The following is a 20,745-nucleotide window of genomic DNA, read 5'->3' on the forward strand; positions in this document are numbered from 1 at the left end:
CCTTTTTGAGTTATTCTTCACTGAGGTTTACATCCTGCATCATGTGCACTGCATATGTTAATAAACTGTTTTCTCTTTTAATCTGTCTTTTGTTAGTCTCATAAGAACTCAGATGCAGAACATAGGAGGGTAGGAGGAACAGGATTTTTTCTTCTCATATACCAATATTTATATAAGAATATTGCCTTCTTGCCATATTTCAAGCAGTAGGGACAAGACAAAAGTAGCTCCTTTAAAATGCTCACATGGAATGGAAAATCATTTTTAAAAGCACTTTCTACTTTCCTGATACCTGGGGAACCAAATGGTTCTGTTTATGGGAACAAGCTGTTTGACTCCCTTTTTGACCCATGCCTTTTATATATATTAATTAAAGCTTCTCAAGGAATGAAGGAGAGGTATTCAAAGACGACCAGGAAAGTAAAGATATTGAGTTTTGACATGGTTGGTTTTGAATCATAAGGACTTATTCATACATGAGTTTTTGTGGCTGGCTTTGGATTCAGCCAGTGCAAGGCAAAGTAAGAATGAGAAGGAAATAAAATAAAATATGACTATAAGAAGCCAAAATGAGACTAGCACAAGACCAAAGAATATCCTGGGGATACAGAGAAAAACTTCTTGTTTCCTTGTTCTCCAGCAAAGGCTCAACTTTGAAATCCTGCTAAAAGTGAGTGTAATGGGTGTAAGTGAAATGGAGGGTGAAGGGCAAGCTAATATTTAATGAATATTTCAAGCAAACTTGTCCAAAGAATTGAAGACCGACCCACATGTATACACAAATGCACACACGTGTATCCTGCCATCATCTCTGAGTCACGGAGGCAGAGCGAATTGGTCAGTGTGAAAGTTGTTCCTCTCGGGATATTATGGGATGACCTTTGGTTCACTGCCTCGTAGGCTTTTGCTTGTTTCCACTGACAGTTGTGAATCTGTTTGTATTCTGATTGCTCACCCAAGAAATTGTCCATGGAGGTTTTCAAGCTGCGTGGGCTCTTTGAAGAATGTGTTAGTGGTCTAGCTTCTAATTTCCATTTACCATGAAGCAGTTGGTTCAGGTCTAGTTATGCTGGTCTTTTTAAGCACTTGGACTTGGAGATCACCATCTTTGTCATGGTTTTCAGCATGAAAATAGTAAAGATGGAAAATCTTTTCTAAATTAAGTTTTATGTTAATTCCAATGTAATTAGCATACAGTGTTAAATTAGTTTCAGGTGCACAATATAGTGATTCAACAATTCCATACATCACCTGGTATTCATCAAAACAAATGAACTCCTTAATTCTCTTCACCTATTTCACCCATCCCCCACCTCACCTCCCTTCTGGTAATCATCAGTTTGTTCTCTAAGGGTCTATTTCTTTGTATCTCTCTCTCTCTCTCTTTTCCCTTTGCTTGTTTGTTTTGTTCTTCAAATTCCACATATGAATGAGATAATATGGTATTTGTCTTTCTCTGATTGATTTATTTTGCTTAACATTATACTCTCTAGCTCCATCCATATTGTTGCAAATGGTAAGATTTCATTGTTTTTTATGGCTGAATATTATTCCATTATCTATCCCATTATATCTGTATCTGTATATATATATATATATATATATATATATATATATATATATACACACACACACACACACACACATATATCTATATATATAGTGGAATATTTATATATATATAAAATTTATCTTCTTTATTCATTCATCTATCGATGGACATTTGGGCTGCTTTCACATCTTGGCTATTGTAAATAATGCTACTATAAACATAGGGATGTATGTGTCCTTTTGAATTAGTGTTTTTATATTTTTTGGGTAAATACCAAGTAGTATGATTACTGGATTGTAGTATAGTTCTGTTTTTAACTTTTTGAAGAACCTCCATACTGTTTTCCACACTGGTTGCACCAGTTTGCATTCCCACCAATGGTGTAAGAAGGTTCCATTTTCTCTACATCCTCCCCAGCACCTGTTGTTTCTTGTGCTGTTGATTTGTAGCCATTCTGATGTGTGTGATGATGAGTGAAGTTGAGGAACATTTTGTGTATTGGTTGGCCATTTAGATGTCTTCTTTGGAGAAATATCTGTCCATGTCTTCTGCCCGTTTTTTAGTTTAATTATTTGGGTTTTGGTTGTTGAGTTTTATAAGTTCTTTATATATTTTGGGTACTAACCCTTTATCAGAAATGTCATTTGCAAATATCTTCTCCCATTCAGTGGGTTGTCTTGAGTTTTGTTGATTGTTTTCTTCACTGGGAAGTTCCCATAGTTATTTTTGATGCAGTTCCCATAGTTATTTTTGCTTTTATTTCCCTTCAGGAGATATATCTAGAAAAATGTTGCTACATCTAATGTCAAAGAAATTACTGCATATTGATGCAGTTCCCATAGTTATTTTTGCTTTTATTTCCCTTCAGGAGATATATCTAGAAAAATGTTGCTACATCTGATGTCAAAGAAATTACTGCATATTGATGCAGTTCCCATAGTTATTTTTGCTTTTATTTCCCTTCAGGAGATATATCTAGAAAAATGTTGCTACATCTGATGTCAAAGAAATTACTGCATATTGATGCAGTTCCCATAGTTATTTTTGCTTTTATTTCCCTTCAGGAGATATATCTAGAAAAATGTTGCTACAGCTGATGTCAAAGAAATTACTGCCTGTGTTCTCTTCTAGGATTTTTATGATTTCAAGTGTCACATTTAGGTCTTTAATCCATTTTTTAAAAGTTTATTTACTTATTTTTAGAGAGAGAGAGAGCGTGAGTGAGCGAGCACAAGTTGGGGAGATGCAGATAGAAGGAGAGACAGAATTCCAAGCAGGCTCCACACCTTCAGTACAGAGCCTGATGTGGGGCTCAAATTCACAAACTGTGTGATCATGACCTGAGCTGAGATCAAGAGTCAGATGCTTAAATGACTGTGCCACCCAGGCGCCCTGGTCTTTAATCCATTTTTTAAAGTTTATTTATTTATTTTGAAAGAGGGAAAGCACAAGCAGGAGAGGACCAGAAAGAAAAGGAGAGAGAATCCCAAGCAGGCTCCACATTATCAGTGCAGAGCCTGACTCAGGGTTAGAACTTATGAACTGTGAGATGAACCTGAGCCAAAATCAAGGTTGGATGCTTAACTGACTGAGCCACCCAGGTGCCCCTAACCACTTTGAATTTTTTGTGTGTGTGTATGGTGTAAGAAGGTGGTCCAGTTTCATTCTTTTGCATGTTGCTGTCCAGTGTTCCCAGCACCATTTATTGAAGAGGCTGTCTTTTTACTACTGGATATTCATTTCTGCTTCATCAAGGAATAATTGACCATATAATTGTGGGTTTATTTCTGGGTTTTCTTTTCTGTTTTGTTAATCTATATGTCTTTTTTTGTGTCAGTACCATACTCTTTTGATTACTGCAACTTTGTAATGTAACTTGTAGTCTGATATTGTGATGCCTCCTGCTTTGCTTTTCTTGTTCAAGATTGCTTTGGCTGTTTGTTTGTTTGTTTTTGTAGTTCCATATAAATTCTAGGATTATTTGTTCTAGTTCTGTGAAAAAATTTGTTGGTATTTTGATAGGGATTGCATTAAATGTGTAGATTGCTTTGGGTGCTATAGACATTTTAACAATATTTGTTCTTTGATCCACAAGTATTGAATATCTTTCTGCTTCTTTGTGTCATCTTCAATTTCTTTCATCATTGTTTTGTAGCTTTCAGAGTTCAGGTCTTTCACCCCTTTGGTTAAGTTTATTATTAGGTACTTTATTATTTTTTTGAGCACTGGTTAATAGGGTTGCTTTCTTACTCTGTTTATCTGTTAGTTCATTATTTAGTATATAGAAATGTAATAAATTTTATATGTTGATTTTGTATCCTAAGAGTTTACTACCAATTCTAGTAGTTTTTTGGTGGAGTCTTGAGGGTTTTCTGTATGATGTAATCTGCAAATAGTGAAAGTTTTACTTCTTCCTTACCAATATGGATGCCTTTTATTTCTTTTTGTTGTCTGATTGCTGTGGCTAGGACTTCTGGCACTGTGATGAATAGAAGTGGTTAGAGTGGTCATTCTTATCTTGTTCCTGATGTTAGGGGAAAGCTCTCATTTCTTCCCCTTGAGTATGATGTTAGCTGTGGGTTTTTCATATATGGCTTTTATTAAGTTGAACTATGTTCCCTCTAGATCTACTTTGTTGAAGATTTCTATCATTAATGGGTGTTGTATTTTGTCAAATGCTTTTTTGCATCTACTGAAATAATCATATGGTTTTTATCCTTTCTCTTAATGATCTGATGTATCACATTGATTGATTTACAAATATTGAACCACCTTTGCAATCCAGGAATCTCACTGTATCATGATGAATGACTTTTTAAAAATTTATCATTGGGTTCAGTTTACTGGTACTTTGTTGAGGATTTTTGCATCTATGTTCATCAGAGATATTGGCCTATACTTCTCTTTTTTTTTGGTGCAGTCTTGAACTGGTTTTGGTATCTGGGTAATGCTGGCTTCATAGAATGAATTTGGAAGTTTCCTTCCTCTTCTGTTTTTTGGAATAGTTTGAGAAGAATAGGTATTAACTATTTTATTTTACTTTATTTTATTTTATTTTATTTATTATTTTGGAGAAAGAGAGCATGAGTTGGGGGCAGGAAAGGGGGGGAAGAGAGAGAGAGAGAGAGAGAGAGAGAGAATATATGAATCTCAAGCAGGCTTCCTGACCTTGATGCAAGTCTCCATTGTATGAACCGTGAAATCATGACCTCATGACCTGAGCTGAAATTGAGTCGGATGCTTAACTCCACTGAGTCACCTCAGGCGCCTCTGTTGGGAGTGTTTTGATTACTGATTCAAGTTCCTTTCTAGTAATGGATCTCTTCAAAGTTTCTATTTCTCCCTGTTTCAGTTTTGGTAGGTTATATGTTTCTAGTAATTTATCCATTTCTTCTAGGTTGTCCAGTTTCTTGGCATATAATTTTTTGTAACATTCTCTTACAGTTGTTTGTATTTCTGTAGTGTTGGTTGTTATTTCTCCTCTTTCATTTTTGATTTTGTTTGAGTTCTCTCTCTCATGAGTTTTTTTTTTTTTGATGACCTAGAGGTTTATCAATTTTATTGATTTTTTTCAAAGAACCAACTCCTGCTCATTGATCTGTTCTATTATTTTTTGTAGTTTCTGTAAAATTTATTTCTGCTCTAATCTTTATTATTTCCTTCCTTCTGCTGGTTTTAAGTTTTGTTTGTTGTTTTTTTCTAACTTCTTTACATGTAAGGTTAGGTTGTTTACTTGAGACTTTTCTTGCTTCTTGATATAGGCCTATATTGCTATAAATTTTCCTCTTAGAACCCATTTTGCTGAATCCCAGAGATTTAGACTATTCTGTTTTCATTTTCATTTGTTTCCATCTAAATTTTATTTCTTCTTTGATTTCTTTTTGATGCATTCATTGTTTAGTAGCATGTTATCTAACCTCTATGCATTTGTGGTCTTTCCAGATTTTTTCCTGTGGTTGATTTTTAGTTTTATAGTGTTGCGGTCAGAAAAGATACATGCTATGACTTTGATCTTTTTGAATTTGTTGTGACTTGCCTTGTGACCTAATATGGGATCTAGTCTGGAGAATGTTCCATGTGCATTTGAAAAGAATGTGTGTACTGATGTTTTAGGATGGGCGTTCTGAATATATCTGTCAGATTCAGCTGGTCCAATGTGTCATTCAAAGCTGATGTTCCCTTGTTGATTTTCTGTGTAGATGATCTCTTTATTGATGTACATGGGACTTTAAAGTCCCTTACTATTACTGTACTACTATTGATTATTTTCTTTATGTTTGTTGTTAACTGTTTTATGTATTTGGTTGCTACCATATTGAGTGCATAAATACTTACGATTGTTATATATTCTTATTGGATTGTCCCCTTTGTAATTATATAGTGTCCGTCTTTGTCCTTTGTTACAGTCTTTGTTTTAAAGTCTATTTTGTCTGGGGGTGCCTGGGTGGCTCAGTCGACTGAGCTTCTGACTCCAGCTCAGGTCATGATCTCATGGTCTGTGAGTTCGAGCCCCACATCAGGCTCTGTGCTGACAGCTTGGAGCCTGGAGCCTGCTTCAGATTCTGTGTCTCCCTCTCTCTCTGACCCTCCCCCGTTCATGCTCTGTTTCTCTCTGTCTCAAAAAGAAGTAAACATTAAAAAAAAATAAAGTCTATTTTGTCTGGTATAAGTATTGCTACCCCACCTTTCTTTTGACACCCATCTGCATGATAAATGTTTCTCTATTCCCTCACTTGCAGTCTGTAGATATCTTCAGGTCTGAAATTAGTCTCTAGTAGGCAGCATATAGATGGATCTTGTTTTTATTAATCCATTCTGTCACTCTGTGTCTTTTGATTGGAGCATTTAGTCTATTTACATTCAAAGCAATTATTGATCTGTATGTTATTTATTGCTATTTTGTTACTTGTTTTGTGGTTGTTTCTATGGTTTTTCTCTGATCCTTTTGTCTCTTGCTCTTTTTCGTGGTTTGCTGGTTTTCTTGGTGATATACTTGTATACCTTCCTCTTTATTCTGGGCATATATATTACTGTTTTTTAAATTTATAGTTATCATAGATTTGTACATAACATCTAATGCATATAGCAGTCTGTATTAAGTTGATGGTTGCTTAAGTTTGAACCCATTTTTTATTCCTTTCCCCCATGTTTTAGGTATATGGTATCATATTTTACATCCTTTTATTTTGTGAATCCTTTGTGAAAAAAACCTTTCAGTGGTTTTTACAGATGTACCTCTTTTTCACACTCTCATTTATGGTCTTTCCTTTCTACTCACAGAGTCCCCCTTAATATTTCTTGCAGGGCTGGTTTAGTAGTCATGAATGCCTTAGTTTTTGTGTCTGAAACTGAAACTCTTTATCTCTCCTTATATTCTGAATGATAGTCTTGCTGGATAGAGTATTGTTGGCTGCAAATTTTTCCCTTTCAGCACTTTGAATATATAATGCCATGCTCTTCTGGTCTGCAAAGTTTCTGATGAAAAATCTGCTGATATCCTGATAGGGTTTCCCTTGTATGTAACTGTCTTCTTTTCTCTTGCTGCTTTTAAGATTTTTTTCTTCATCACTAATTTTTACCATTTTAATTAGAATGTGTCTTTGTGTAGACCTCCTTGGGTTGATTTTTTGGGGGTCTCTGACTCCTGTATCTGGATATATATTTCCTTCCCCAGGTTAGGAATATTTTCAGCTATTATTTCTTCAAGTAAGCTTTTGCCCCCTTTTTTCTCTCTTCTTTCTCTGGGATCGCCATAATGTCTGTGTTATCAGATATAATGGAGTCACTGAGTTCCCTAAGACTATTCTCAATATGTATGATTTTTTTTCCTCTCGTTTGCTCAGCTTGGTTACTTTCCATTACTTTGTCTTCCAGGTCATTAATTTGTTCCTCTGTTTCATTTAGCCTGCTCTTTATTCCATCAAGTGTATTTTTAATTTATTTATTGTGTCCTTCATCTCTGATTCTTTTTTATCTCTTCGTCAAATGTCTCACTGATGTCCTCTGCTCTTTTCCCCAGTCCAGTGAGTATCTTTATGATCCTTACTTTAAATTTAAATTCTCTGTCAGGCTTATTACTCATGTCTGTTTTGCTTAGGTCTCTTGCTGTGATTTGGTCCTATTCCTTTGCTTGGGATATATTTCTCTGTCTCCTGATTTTTTTTGCAATTCTCTGTATATGTTTCTCTGTGTTAGGTAAGTCAACTATGCCTTCTGCTCTTGAAGGTAGTGGACTTAAAAAGAAGAAGTCCTTAAGTATCCTGTAGTGCAGTATCCCCTGCTTCCCAGGGCCTGTCACTTCAGATAGTTTCTCTTGTGTGTGTTGTATGTGCTTTGCTGCGTTCTTGTATCTTTTCCTTTAGTTTAGTTGTCTGTAGTGGCTCTTTTTGCCTACTGTGGGAAGTACTTGGTCCCTGGCAGGTGTGGCCTGCATTTATACAAGGTAAATGCTGGTTTACTTGCTAATTGAGACCTGGAGCTTTTGCTGTTAGTACTGGCTAGCCTAAGTAAATGGACAAATGGTGCATGGGTGGGTCTTGCACTTTTAACAAAGTGCATCTCAGACTTCTGCAGAGTCTGCTGCTACCAAGACCAAGGCTCTAAAAAGGCACAGGTCAAGAGTTGCAATGTTGGTGAGATTTGCACTGATCATCTGGGAGAGAGGCTCTGCGGTGCTGAGACTGAGGCAAGCGTGACTGGAAATGCCAGATCCAGTGAAGGATGGGGCCGGGGGGTGTTGGCAGTAGCACGTTAGGTAGCAAGTATGGGCAAAGCTGGTTCCCACATATGCCTATGTGTTTATGCTGGGGGGTGGGGATGGGAAATGGTGTCTTCCAGCTCCTTTGTTCCTGGAGGAGTCTTTCTGAGATCCCTATCTCTTCAGAACATGCTCTGTAATGAGTAAATCATTCTCCCTCCTCTTTGCCACCCGGTGTTTTTCAAACTTTTGGTTCTACACTGTATCTGCTCAGGCTGCTAGTCAAATTGCATCTTCAAGGGTGGGGACTCAGCTTCCTAATGCCAGCAGAGCTCTCCCAGAGCTGAATACCTTATTTTAAGAATTCTAGGCTTTAATTCCCACTATTTGCAAAAACTCATGAAATTAGGCTCCTCTTGTTTTCAAAGCCAAATGATATGGGGGTTCATCTTCCAGTTTTGGGTCCCTGACTTGATTGTCTTTTTCTTGCCTTTCACCACGCTTCCAGCTTGCTCCTGTCTGATGGCCACAGTCCCTGTAGGTCTCAAATCGCATGTCCACCTTCTTCAATGTGGTCTCTTCTCCACCTTTGGTTGTGGGGTTTGTTCTATAAATCTTTGGGTCTTTTTCTAGGTGTTTTATCTAGTTTTATCCATGGAAAGAGGTGAGCTTAGGGTACTCCTACACTGCCATCTTCCCAGCAGCACGAGATAGAAAATCTTTGATGTCACTGCTGACTAATGGGTGCTTCAGGGATTGGGTTCACGTGCAGGATTCAGAGGAAGGCAGCTTCTCAAGAAAGAGCTGGAAGCATTGACACAATGTGTAGGCACTTAGCTCTCCCTCATTCTTGTTTATCATTCCTAGGGGCTACTTTACCATGTGGGCAATGCTCATTTCATAGAAAAAATATATGAATATATACACAAATTCAAAAATCCTAAACCTAAACAGAACAGTGAATGTCCTGCATTCTGGAACCCTTTACCACTGCCTTTTTGTTAGAAGGTAATACCTTTGACAGAGATACAGAATTAGTTAGGTAACACTAATACAGTAAATACAGTATTAGTTAGGTGTACAGAGAAAATATAATATCCTTATAGTCTGTGATCAGTCTGATCAGTTCTAAAAAGTTCCTTCTCCCCTGGAAAGCCAGGCAGGGTTGAGGAAGGGGTGGGGCTGGGTAGCACTCTTATTTGTTAACATTGGCTGTTCCTTCTGGTTTACAATCCTTTAGCTAATCCACTCTCTCTGGGGTAAATGCCCATGTTTCAGAGTTCCTACCTTTCTCCTGCTCCTCTATAAGATGGTATCTAGGTATATGAGCAGGGTTTATATGACTGCAGAGCCGTGGGCAAGGGCTTGTGCATCCATGTAAGCAAACCTTTGTGTTGCCTTCTGGTCTTCTCTGGACTTCCTGCTTTGGTCTCATGCATCGTCTGCTATTTGCTGCAAGATAGCTGGCTTTGCCTACACTTTGGGACATCATACTTGCACCTATTCCTGAAGTTCATGTTCTATTTGCTTTCCTGTGGTCCTGAAGTCCCCTGTGCACAGAACTTCCACTGAATCCCAGGCCTGGACCAGTGTCACACATCTATACCCACCCTCCACCTGAGGCACCAGGGATTTCTGGATTCCTGCCTGCTGTACTTGCCTGTATGGAGCTTATCTAAAGAGCTACCCTCAGCCCACACTCTGCCAGTGTAGTGTTCTGCATTTTGCTGGAGTTGATGCTGAGTCTGGAACATGAGGCTTCTTTTAGACTAAAGCCTTGTGACCTGCACCAGGCTGTGTCTGATGAAGTATGTCACCAGCCCCATTGACCTGTTTTACAGACCCATCTGTGTGTTTGTACTGTTCCACCAAGAACACTGACCTCTGAGCTCTTTGCTCTACCTTACTTCCATTATCTCCCCACATATTCCCCTTCAATATTTTACTTGCCAGAAGTGTTGGGCTTTTTCCCATTTCTTGTCTGGTAGAGACTTCCTTTCTAGATGCACTGTAGCTTTACTTTGATACATAAGGGTAACATAAGTTGTCTTCCTTTCTCAAAAATGCCTGCTTCTTAAGACTATGGTTTTGCCAAAGTCTCAGAAGGAACTTAGTTTGAATCTCAGAACTGAACATTGCCCTTAGTTGAAAATTGCCTTTAGTTCTTAATTATGGGTGTGTATATGTGCATGCATGAGTGTGTATGATTAACCCCTTGGTCTTCTGGTGAAACCTCTGGACCACTTCTCAAAATAATATTTCTAAGTGTATAAATAATATACATGTGATTACAAAGAAACTCAAATATACTGAAATGATGTTATCAAAGTATTAAGGAAACAAATTTGTGATAGTAATATATGTGTTTCTTAAATTTTTTTAATGTTTATTTTTTAGAGAGAGACAGAGCATGAGTGGGGGAGAGGCAGAGAGAAGGAAACACAGAATCTGAAGCAGGCTTAGGGCTCTGAGCTCTCAGCACAGAGTCTGAAGTGGGGCTTGAACTCAGAAACTATGAGATCATAACCTGACCTGAAGTTGGACATTTAACTGACTGAGCCACCCAGGTGCCCCTGTCCTTCTTTATCAATACATTAAATGGGAAGGCCTAATAATTACTTTAGTGTAGTAATAGTAACAATAGTATTTGATATTTCAAGATATTTGCAACAACTGAAATATAAATGAAAATACCCTGACTTTTAATGGTGACAAATTCACAAGTAGGTTGTTGACCACATTCATGGGGGAAGAAAATTTTTAATTTCAACAAAAGGTTAGTGAAAAAATCAAGATAAAAACTTTTTCCCATTTAAGTTCATGTACCCATGGATTCTGTCTCTGGACCTTTTCAGGGTCTAGATCTGTATTCTAGATGGTATCTTCTTTCTCTATGGAAGGATAGGTGTTATCGGGTGAGAAACTACAGGGAGCAAAATTTATAAACTATGGAAATACATGTAAAATATTTCAGAAATTTTCTCTATTAATGTAATCTTCTGATGAAAAACTATTCATACATAAAGTTGAAGTGTGGCATAGTGGAACATTGTGTGTTTTTCTCTTCTCCACATATCTTCCATTTCCCAGTTACCCAGACTGGTTCCATCATTTGATGCTTTACTTAGCATTTCACTAACACTTTATATTTGCCTGGTTTCTTAATACAATTTTTGCTTCTCAAATGTTGCTTTTGAGTAATAATGTAAAAAGTGCTTTTTAAAAAATATAAATCTAGTTCTTTAAGATAAAGGAGTAATTGAAGAGATGGAGTTAGATTCTTTCCTTTGCCTTGATTAGGAGAATCTGTATTATGTATCAACTAACCAAAACAGTCTAGTTTTTGATCCACCTAGTTTCATGAAATGATTGCGTGTATGTATGTATGCATATATGTGTTTGTTTGTTTAGTTTTGCCAGCTAAACCTGAGAACATTTCCTGTGTCTTCTACTATGAGGAGAATTTTACTTGCACCTGGAGTCCAGAGAAAGAAGCCAGTTATACATGGTACAAAGTAAAGAGAACTTAGTAAGTACCGGAGCTTGTGTGCTATCAGTGGGAGTAAGGGTAGGAGGCAGAGGCTACTGGTTCACTCATGATTCAAGTCACTTCTGAAGTGAAATGTTCTCCTCATTATAACTTCTGGGTGACTCCCGTAGCCTCCAATGGCTGGGATGACACCTTGGCTGCTTGCAGCCATACTGACAGGAGCTGCAACTATGGAGGGAGGGGAGCTATAGCCACATGATGACCTCTTCTCAGAGGCACTGGATTGGCTCAGAGCAGTCACCAGTTATAAGCAGAGTGGAAAAATCTGCTTATTTACTATATTCAGCTATGTTCTTCCTCTTTCCAGAATGTGTCCTAAAACTGTTCCTTTTTCATGGATGCAATGTTAGTAAGTAGGGTCATAAACCCAGAACTAAGAGGGAGATTTACACTAATTTGCTATGTGACCTCTGTTAAACAGTATTCCACCAGGACAGTGCTTCCCCAATTTCTTACTACCTCAAGCATCCCTTTTTATCCTAATCCTATTAGAATAAAAATTACAAAATTTTTATTATTATTCTAGCCAAAAGCTAGATGTTTTAGCAAGTTTATGCAGGGGTTCTTTTTTGAAATTTTGAAAATAGTTCATGAAACCCTTTATGGACTTCATGTTCCCCTAAGAATAAGGATGCCCACACTGGGAAATATTGAAAGATTATCTTTTCCATTCCAAAAAGAGTCTATACTTCCAAGTTTTTGTTTTATTTTGTTTTGTTTTGTTTTTAAATACAAGATCTCATTTATACTCTTTTTTCCCCACTCCTTGGAAATTGGTAACTAGTGTTGTAGGGGAAATCCACTTTATGCTTTACAGTAGAAGAAATTGAAAAAAGCAAGCACTATTCCTTGCAGTACTCATATATCAATGAGTATATCAGAGAGATGATTTAACACAGAGGTCAGCAAACTTTTTCTATAAAGGGACAGATAGTAGATATTTTAGGCTTAGAGGGAGGTGGATCTCTGTCAAACTATTTAACACTATTTCTGTAGCAGGTAAGTTGCCATAGACAATATGTAAACCAATGGACCTCACTGTTGTCCAATTAAACCTTATTTACGGATCCTGAAATTTGAATTTCATATACTTTTCACATGCCACAAAGTATTTTTGTTTTTATATATTTTCCCCAACCATTTAACAATGTCAAACCTGTTCTTAGCCTTTGGGCCAATCAAGAATAGGTGGCGGGCTGTATTGGGCCTGTAGGCCTAGTTTGCTGAGCCCTGCTTCTGAAAATAAGAATGATAAAGACCCAATAATCCATGGTACAAATGACTTATATTCTCCTAGACTGTAGTTCTAGGTCCAGTGTTGAATAGAAAGTATCAGTATAATGAAAATCTGGAAACCTCAATAAGTGTACTCCTATTTTTTTGTTATAAGGAGTCACTCCTCCCACCCCCTTCTATCACTCCCTATGGATTGTCATTATGTTCATGAGCTGGTCATGTAGAAAGAGGAAATGCCTGGGTGTCCTTAGGCCTGTGTACAGTCTCTGTCCATGGTCTCAGGTCTGCTGGGCTCTCCAGGACTCCCATACTAGCTTGTACCTTTGTAAGTTTATCACCAAAAATCTTTTTTCCGGGTAGAATGGGAAGGTTTCTTGTGGGTGATCAACTCTGAGAGCAGACGATGGTGGGTCAATGGTATGAAGAAAAAAACCTTACTGATGCTCAGGAATGATAGGAATAGATTTTTCCCTGGAGAAGAATAAGGAGTTGGATGCCTTTATGGAGGTAGTGACTTTTGAACTGAGATGTGAAGGAGCTCTAAAGATGCAGGAAAGGGAAGAAAAGGATATGTCTCCAAGGTTACAGCATGAATAAATGCAAAATATTCAACTACAGTGATAGTACTAGTAACAATGATAGTAACATCTCATCTTTAGAATAAGTGGCTGAACTTTTAAAAGCACTTAATGCATATTAGCTCATTTCATCCTCATAACAGTGCTATACTATAGGTATATTACTATTCTCATTTTAGATGGGAAAACTCAGGCAAGGAGAGGCTAGGAAACTTGCCCAAGGCACAGAATTCAAACCTGATCTTTTTCCAGAGTTTGTGATGTAACCATGACTCAACATTATTCTGGAGGCCATTTTTTTTGCACTGTACAACTATAGAAAAACTTTAAAGTCCTTTCTATTTTCAAAATTCCACGATTCTATACATCTAAGCTCCTTTGCTCCCAGCGCCAGCCAACACTGGGACCGTGTATGGTGGGGGTTTTTCTGTTTTCTGCCAACTTCAACTCCTACATAATCCCTAGAGCTGTGGGACTATATCTATACCTACCCATCTGATTCCTATCAGTCTTTGTACTTGTCTTCATTAAGTTATAGTTTGATAGGATTTAAGTTATCTATCTGGGATATATAGATATCTCTCTATCAGGAAAATAATTTTCATGGGTTTTCTGAAAATAGTGTATGCCAATGGTAGAAAATTCAATTTGAAAAATGTAAAGAACGTAAAAAAAAAAAATCGCTTGAAATTTCATCACCAAAGGTAACAGCTTTACATTTTGCTGAGCACCTTTCCACACATCTGTAAGAACAGTTATATAAATATGTAAGTTTATATAAATTTGATTATTCTGCATATAATATGCATATTTTTTTTACCACCAATAGAGTATGGCCATCTTTCCATATCAATAACTATAGATATATTAAAAACTATTTAAAATTCTACTTATGTATCCACCATACTTTATTTAATAAATCCTCTTTGATTTTAATTTTCTTTTTAGAATAACTTCCCAAGACTAGAATTTGGGGTTTTCAAGGGCCTATTCAGTATTTCTTACCAATAGGAAATACAAGTATAGTTTTTGATGGATGTAAAGAGTTTCAAGCAAGTCTCCATGTCTCATAACATCTCAGACAAGAAGCGGGTAACTTGGAACTCTCCTTGGAAGTGATGAGGAAGGCATTTGGAGAGGGGCACTCTATTCTAAACGATATAGTCTTCAAGAGAAACCCCAAGTAAAACTAACAAATACATGCTTAATATATTAAGTATGGCTTTGTTTCCAAACTGCTGTACTAAACTCATGTTGAATTGCTTTTTCCTTCAAAGCTCTTATGGATATAAAAGTGATATTTGTCCAAGTGATAATTCTACAAGAGGAAATCATACTTCTTGTTCCTTTCTTCCTCCAACAATAACAAACCCAGATAATTACACCATTCAAGTGGAAGCTCAAAATGCAGATGGTATAATTAAATCTGATATAACACATTGGAGCTTAGATGCTATAAGTAAGTATTATTTTTTATTCTTATATACTCTTTTATTAAAAGATACCCCCTTTTTTTTCTTGAAAGAGATACAGACACAAAAGTAGACTCAAAGCTTAAGGATATAGTTCATATGTGTCATGAATATACCAAGGGTTATGAGTATGCATAAGAGTTCCTTATTCTCCACATCTTTACCCGTGCTTTTTTTGTTGTCTTTTTGTTACTAGCCATTGTGATTGGTATGAGGTAATATCTCATTGTGGTTTTCTCTGATTATTAGTGATGTTGAGCATCTCTACATGTACCTCTTAGCTATCTATTTGTCTTTGGAAAATGTCTATTCAGGTCCTCCGTCCATTTTAAAATTCAGACTGTGATTTTCTTGGTGTTGAATTGTATGAGTTCTTTATATATTTTGGATTTTAACCCCTTATTGAATATATCACTTGCAAATACCTTCTCCCATTCAGTAAATTTCCTTTTCATTTTGCTGATGATTTCCTTCACTGTGCAAAAGCTTTTTATTTTGATGAGGTCCCAATAGTGTATTTTTGCTTTTGTTTTACTTGCCTGAGGAGACCTATCCAAAAAAATGTTTCTAAGGCTGATGTCAAAGAGATTGCTGACTATATTTTCTTTAGGATTTTTATGGTTTCAGGCCTCACATTTAAGTTTTTAATACATTTTGAGCTTATTTTTGTACATGGTTTGAGAAAGTGGTTCATTTTCATTCTTTTACATAAAACTGTCAAGTTTTCTCAACACCATTTATTGAAGAGACTCTTTTATCCCCATTGTATATTCTTGCCTCCTTTGCCTTATATTAATTGATGATATAAGTTTATGCTTATTTCTGGACTCTCAGTCCTGTTCCACTGATCTTTGTGTCTGTTTTTATGTCAGCACACCTTGAAATCTTGGATTGTGATACCTTCAGCTTTATTTTTGTTTCTCAAGATTACTTTCATTATTTGGGGTCTTTTGTGGTTCCATACACATTTTAGTATTATTATCTTTTTAATTCTGGAATCTGTAAATTGCTTTGGGTGGTGTAGACATTTAAAAATTTTTAGTTCTTGGGGCGCCTGGGTGGTTCGGTTTAGCATCCGACTTCAGCTCAGGTCATAATCTCATGGTCTGTGAGTTCAAGCCCCGTGTCAGGCTCTGTGCTGACAGCTCAGAGCCTAGAGCCTGGAGCCTGTTTCAGATTCTGTGTCTCCCTCTGCCTCTGCCCCTCTCCCACTCATGCTCTGTCTCTCTCTCTCCCTGTCAAAAATAAATAAACATAAAAATTTTTTTTTAATTGTTAATTCTTCCAATCCATGAGCATGGTATATATATTTTCATTTGTTTGTGTTGTCTCAATTTCTTTTACTAATGTCTTATAGTTTTCAGAGTACAGGTCTTTCATGTCCTTGTTTAAATTTATTCCTAGGCATTTTATTCTTATTGATGCAAGTGTATCTCCTCCTTCATTACTCGTGTATAGAAATGCAACAGATTTCTGTATATTAATTTTATATCCTGCAACCTTATTGAAGTCATTGTTTAGAAGAATTTTTAATGCAAGTGGGTATACGCTGATTGCACAGTGTGATTTAAAAAGATGAAAGTTTTATTTAGCATAATAGAAAATTTGCTTAAAAATACACAAATGCTTACATAGAAAAAAGCCTGGAAATACACCAGAAAGTTATAATGGCTATCTCTGAGGTTGATGGCATTATGGATGATTTAAACTTTTTCTTTGTATTTTTCTATATTAAAAAGATTTTTTTAGAATGAGCATATACTACTTTTAAAACCAGAAAAAAAATTGCATATCTTCAGAGAGAGAGACTTAGGATGAGAATGTTTGTAGTATTCAAGGAAAATGAAAGATGCTTTCTACTGGACACTTCTGGGTTGAGAGGAGTGTAGAGTAGATAAGGTAAACGGCCCATTTTCTGGTTGTTTTACCTCCTTTCTTCTTGGTGTAAGATCTGACCCATTTAGTAAAATGTATATTTGCAGAAAAATCATAGGAATCTATCCTCTCCTCAGAGGCCATCCCTTTTTTTGGTGGGGGTGAGGAGGTGGGAGAAGTGGGGATGGCAGCATTCCTTTTGCACTGCCTTCCTAATGCCATCTGCATATAGCAGATTACAAAATAAGCCCTACCATTTCGTTTCTACTTTTCTTTTTTTTTATTTTTTTATTTTTTATTATTTATTTTTGAGAGAGAGAAAGAGTGCGAGTTAGGGAAGAGCACAGAGAGAGAGGGCGGGGGGGGGGGGGGGGGGGGGACACAAAATCTGAAGCAGGCTCCAGGCTCTGAGCTGTCAGCACAGTCTGATGCAGGTTCTCAAACCTGCGAACCACAAGATAATGACCTGAGCCAAAGTCGGACGTTTAACCGACTGAACCACCCAGGTACCCCTCTACTTTGCTTTTTTCCAGTTTTAGGTGGATGCTATTAACATCTTCTGATCTTTTTGCAAATATGAGAAATTTAGGATTTTTATTTTCAGCGAAAATTGAACCACCTGAGATTTTCAGTGTGAAACCAGTTTTGGGCGTCAAACGAATGGTTCAAATAAAATGGATACGGCCTGTTTTGGCTCCTGTTTCATCTACTTTAAAATACACACTTCGATTCAAAACAGTAAATAGTGCCTACTGGGTAAGTATCCTATTACAATGTTTCTATTAGAGGGCCCAAAGAAAAGAATTATTGATAACTTTTTTTTTTTTTTTTTTTTTTTTTTTTTTTACTGGGAATCATTTTTTTTCAATTTTCTACCTTAAAAATAGAAGACAGATAATAATGAGTACTTTTCTTCCTAGTTTCCCATTAGGGCCTTTTGGATTGGACAAGTATTTCACTATAGGCATCTTGCATTCAAAGCACAGGGACATATTAAAGAGTGAGAAGTTTACTTTTGAATTCCACTCTGGTTTGTGTATAGCTATGTCAATGGCTGAGATTCTGTGGCTTGTCCATTTCCTTTTTTATTTTTCCAACTCTTTATGAAATTGTGATATATAACTTGTATTTGGAAAAATGAACAAATCATAGCTGTTGTATTTAATAAATTATTATTAAGTTAGCACTCATGTTAAAACCAGTGAGGTCAAAAAAAGCATGCCAAAGTCCCCTGCTTATCCTTTCCGATGACAACCCCGACACTGCCTTAGAGCTGTTATCTTGATTTTCATGGTAAATGCTTCTTTGGGTTTTATTATGGGTTTACCGTTTAAACCTGCATCTCTGAACAACACAGTTTGACACATTATGTAATAGAAATCCGTACATTTTGTATTTTTTAAAAAATATTTGACTTCCTTCAGTATTGTACTCTTAAGATTCATCTATGTTATGTAATGCTGGAGTTTATACATTTTAATTGTTTTATAGTATTCCATTATGTACTAATTGATTTGCATTTACCTGACTTTTAATTGCATTAATTTATTGCATTAATTGCATTAATTAATTTAATTTGCATTTACCTGACTTTTAATGAGGTTGTATACCTTTTTATGTGTTTTTTGGCTATTTGGAGTTCTTTGTGAAATGTTGATTTAAGCCTTTTGCTCATTTTTTCTAATGGGTGGTCTGAGTTTTAAATTGACTTGTAGGAGTTTCTTATACATTTTATTTATGAGTTTTTTTTAATCTATGTGTGTTACAGACATTTATCACTATGTGGTTTGCCATTTCACTGTCTTAATGGTGACTTTGGAGGAGCATAACTTCTTAATTTTTAACATTTTTAACAATTTTCAACAATCCTTTCTTACTTCAAAGTTCAGAGTATATTCTTCTATTTCCATCAATGCAACCTGAAATTATATCAACCTTTTTTTGGTAACTACTATATATATATTTTTAATGTTTATTTATTTTTGAGAGAGAGAGAGAGAGATATCAACCTTTTTTTGGTAACTACTATATATATATTTTTAATGTTTATTTATTTTTGAGAGAGAGAGAAAGAGAGAGAGGGTGAGGGAGGGACAGAGAGAGAGGGAGACACAGAATCCAAAGCAGGCTCTAAGCCCTGACCTGACAGCACAGAGCCTGATGTGGGACCTGAATGCATGAACCGTGAGATCATGACCTGAGCCAAAGTCGGAAGCTTAACCGACTGAGCCACCCAAGTGCCCCTGTAAACACTACATATTGTTGACTCTTAATCAGATCCTAGCCAATTAAATCAGTTAAACCTTTAACATTTTTTCCCCATACACAAGATTTTCTAGTAAAACACATGTCCACTGTCTTAAAGTTTATTGGTTTTTAAGATAAGTGGAGGCATTATCAGCATTTCAGCCAATTTAGAATCTTTATTTTACCACCAAAACTTACAGTTAACTTTTAACTTTCTGACTTTTCAATATCCTCAGATTTTATAACTCTTAACTTGTATACCTTTATCAAATCATTAATAAAAATAGTGACTATGTCAGAGCCCTGTGGTAAACCATTAGAGACTATTCAGAGATATCAACCTTTTTTTCTCTGAGTGTGGTCATTTACTTATGTTTCTGTGAATATGCATAATTACTGTCATAATCATTCAGCCTACTCTTACTGTCTTGACCATGACACTATTACTAGACTTTGCTGAAATTCATAGATACTTTATTGCATTCTCTCCTAGTCTAGAGCTCTTTCAGAAAAGAAAATTGGTAAAGTTTCACTTATTACATGTTTAAGATAAGAGAAATAATGATGTCCACTCTTCCTCTCAGCTTCTTTTCTAAGCCAGCTCTGGAACCATTCTCCTAGTACCTGCCTGCATGTACCACAAGACTAATTAATTTGTAGTTTCTGGAACCCAGAACAGAATACCTAAGCAAGGAAGTTCCTGGTACAACATAAGTCCATCTTCCTTCACATCACCAGTTATGGTCTAAGTAAACCTGAGGAATTGCTAGGAATTGGTACTGTCTAGCGATCCTTGATTTACCCTGTTTGTCTGAGCCCAGAGTCTTCCGGCCACTGAGATAGGATTCAATAAGAAAACAGGATTTCTGTTCCTCTGGAAAATGAGCAAGCCATGTAGAACACTAAGTGAGGGAAGCACGTGTAAATTACCCCAGATTTCAGCATCCTGTACCCACCTCTTTGAGAAACTCACTTGCATCTGCCCTCATCTTTGCTTTATTCCTTCCAGTCCTTGAGCTAAGAGGTCATTTCTCCTGCTCTGCTGAAGGAAGTGAGAAGGAAAGTGGAATGTGCTGTCAGTATCTCCCTCCTTTGAGCATTCAAACACAATAATTTTTAAACTCAATTATACCAACCCAATTTTTCTATGGAAAAAGGTCCAAATCCTTAATCCTCCAACACTTGAACCCTATCAACCCCTCCAACCTCATTTTTCATCCTGCCCTTGGTTCTCTACTAACTAGTTCTGGATTGCTACTTTCCCTTGTGTCATGTTGTTTCACTACTCTGTGTCTTTGCTTTTGTACCTCTACTCCCTCGCCAAACTTCGTTAAACCTGTTCATGTCTTAGAACTCAGTTCTGACATATTTCCTTCTGAGCACCTGAACTAGGTGCTCCTCCTCCATCACCACACTTAACACTCAACACAGTCATTTAAAGTCCTATCTCCCTGCATTAGACTGTAAAAAAATCCCAATATGTCCATATAGCAGGACTTAGGTTTGTATAATGCTGTGTGTGTTGCAAAGTGCTTTCT

General features: G+C 36.6%; 1 protein-coding gene across 4 annotated transcripts in view; it reads left to right on the top strand.

Moving 5' to 3' along the window:
- IL31RA (interleukin 31 receptor A) overlaps window positions 1–20,745 on the top strand; it is an 82,186-nt gene that overhangs the window by 26,572 nt on the left and 34,869 nt on the right. For all 4 annotated transcript variants that reach the window (XM_042939096.1, XM_042939125.1, XM_042939105.1 and 1 more), the window contains exons 3-5: window positions 11,661–11,778; window positions 14,891–15,072; window positions 17,565–17,716. In XM_042939096.1, the coding sequence (XP_042795030.1) occupies window positions 11,661–11,778; window positions 14,891–15,072; window positions 17,565–17,716 (452 nt within the window). The remainder of the gene's footprint in view (window positions 1–11,660; window positions 11,779–14,890; window positions 15,073–17,564; window positions 17,717–20,745) is intronic.

This window comes from Panthera leo, chromosome A1 (assembly GCF_018350215.1).
Source record: "Panthera leo isolate Ple1 chromosome A1, P.leo_Ple1_pat1.1, whole genome shotgun sequence".
NCBI lineage: Eukaryota > Metazoa > Chordata > Mammalia > Carnivora > Felidae > Panthera > Panthera leo.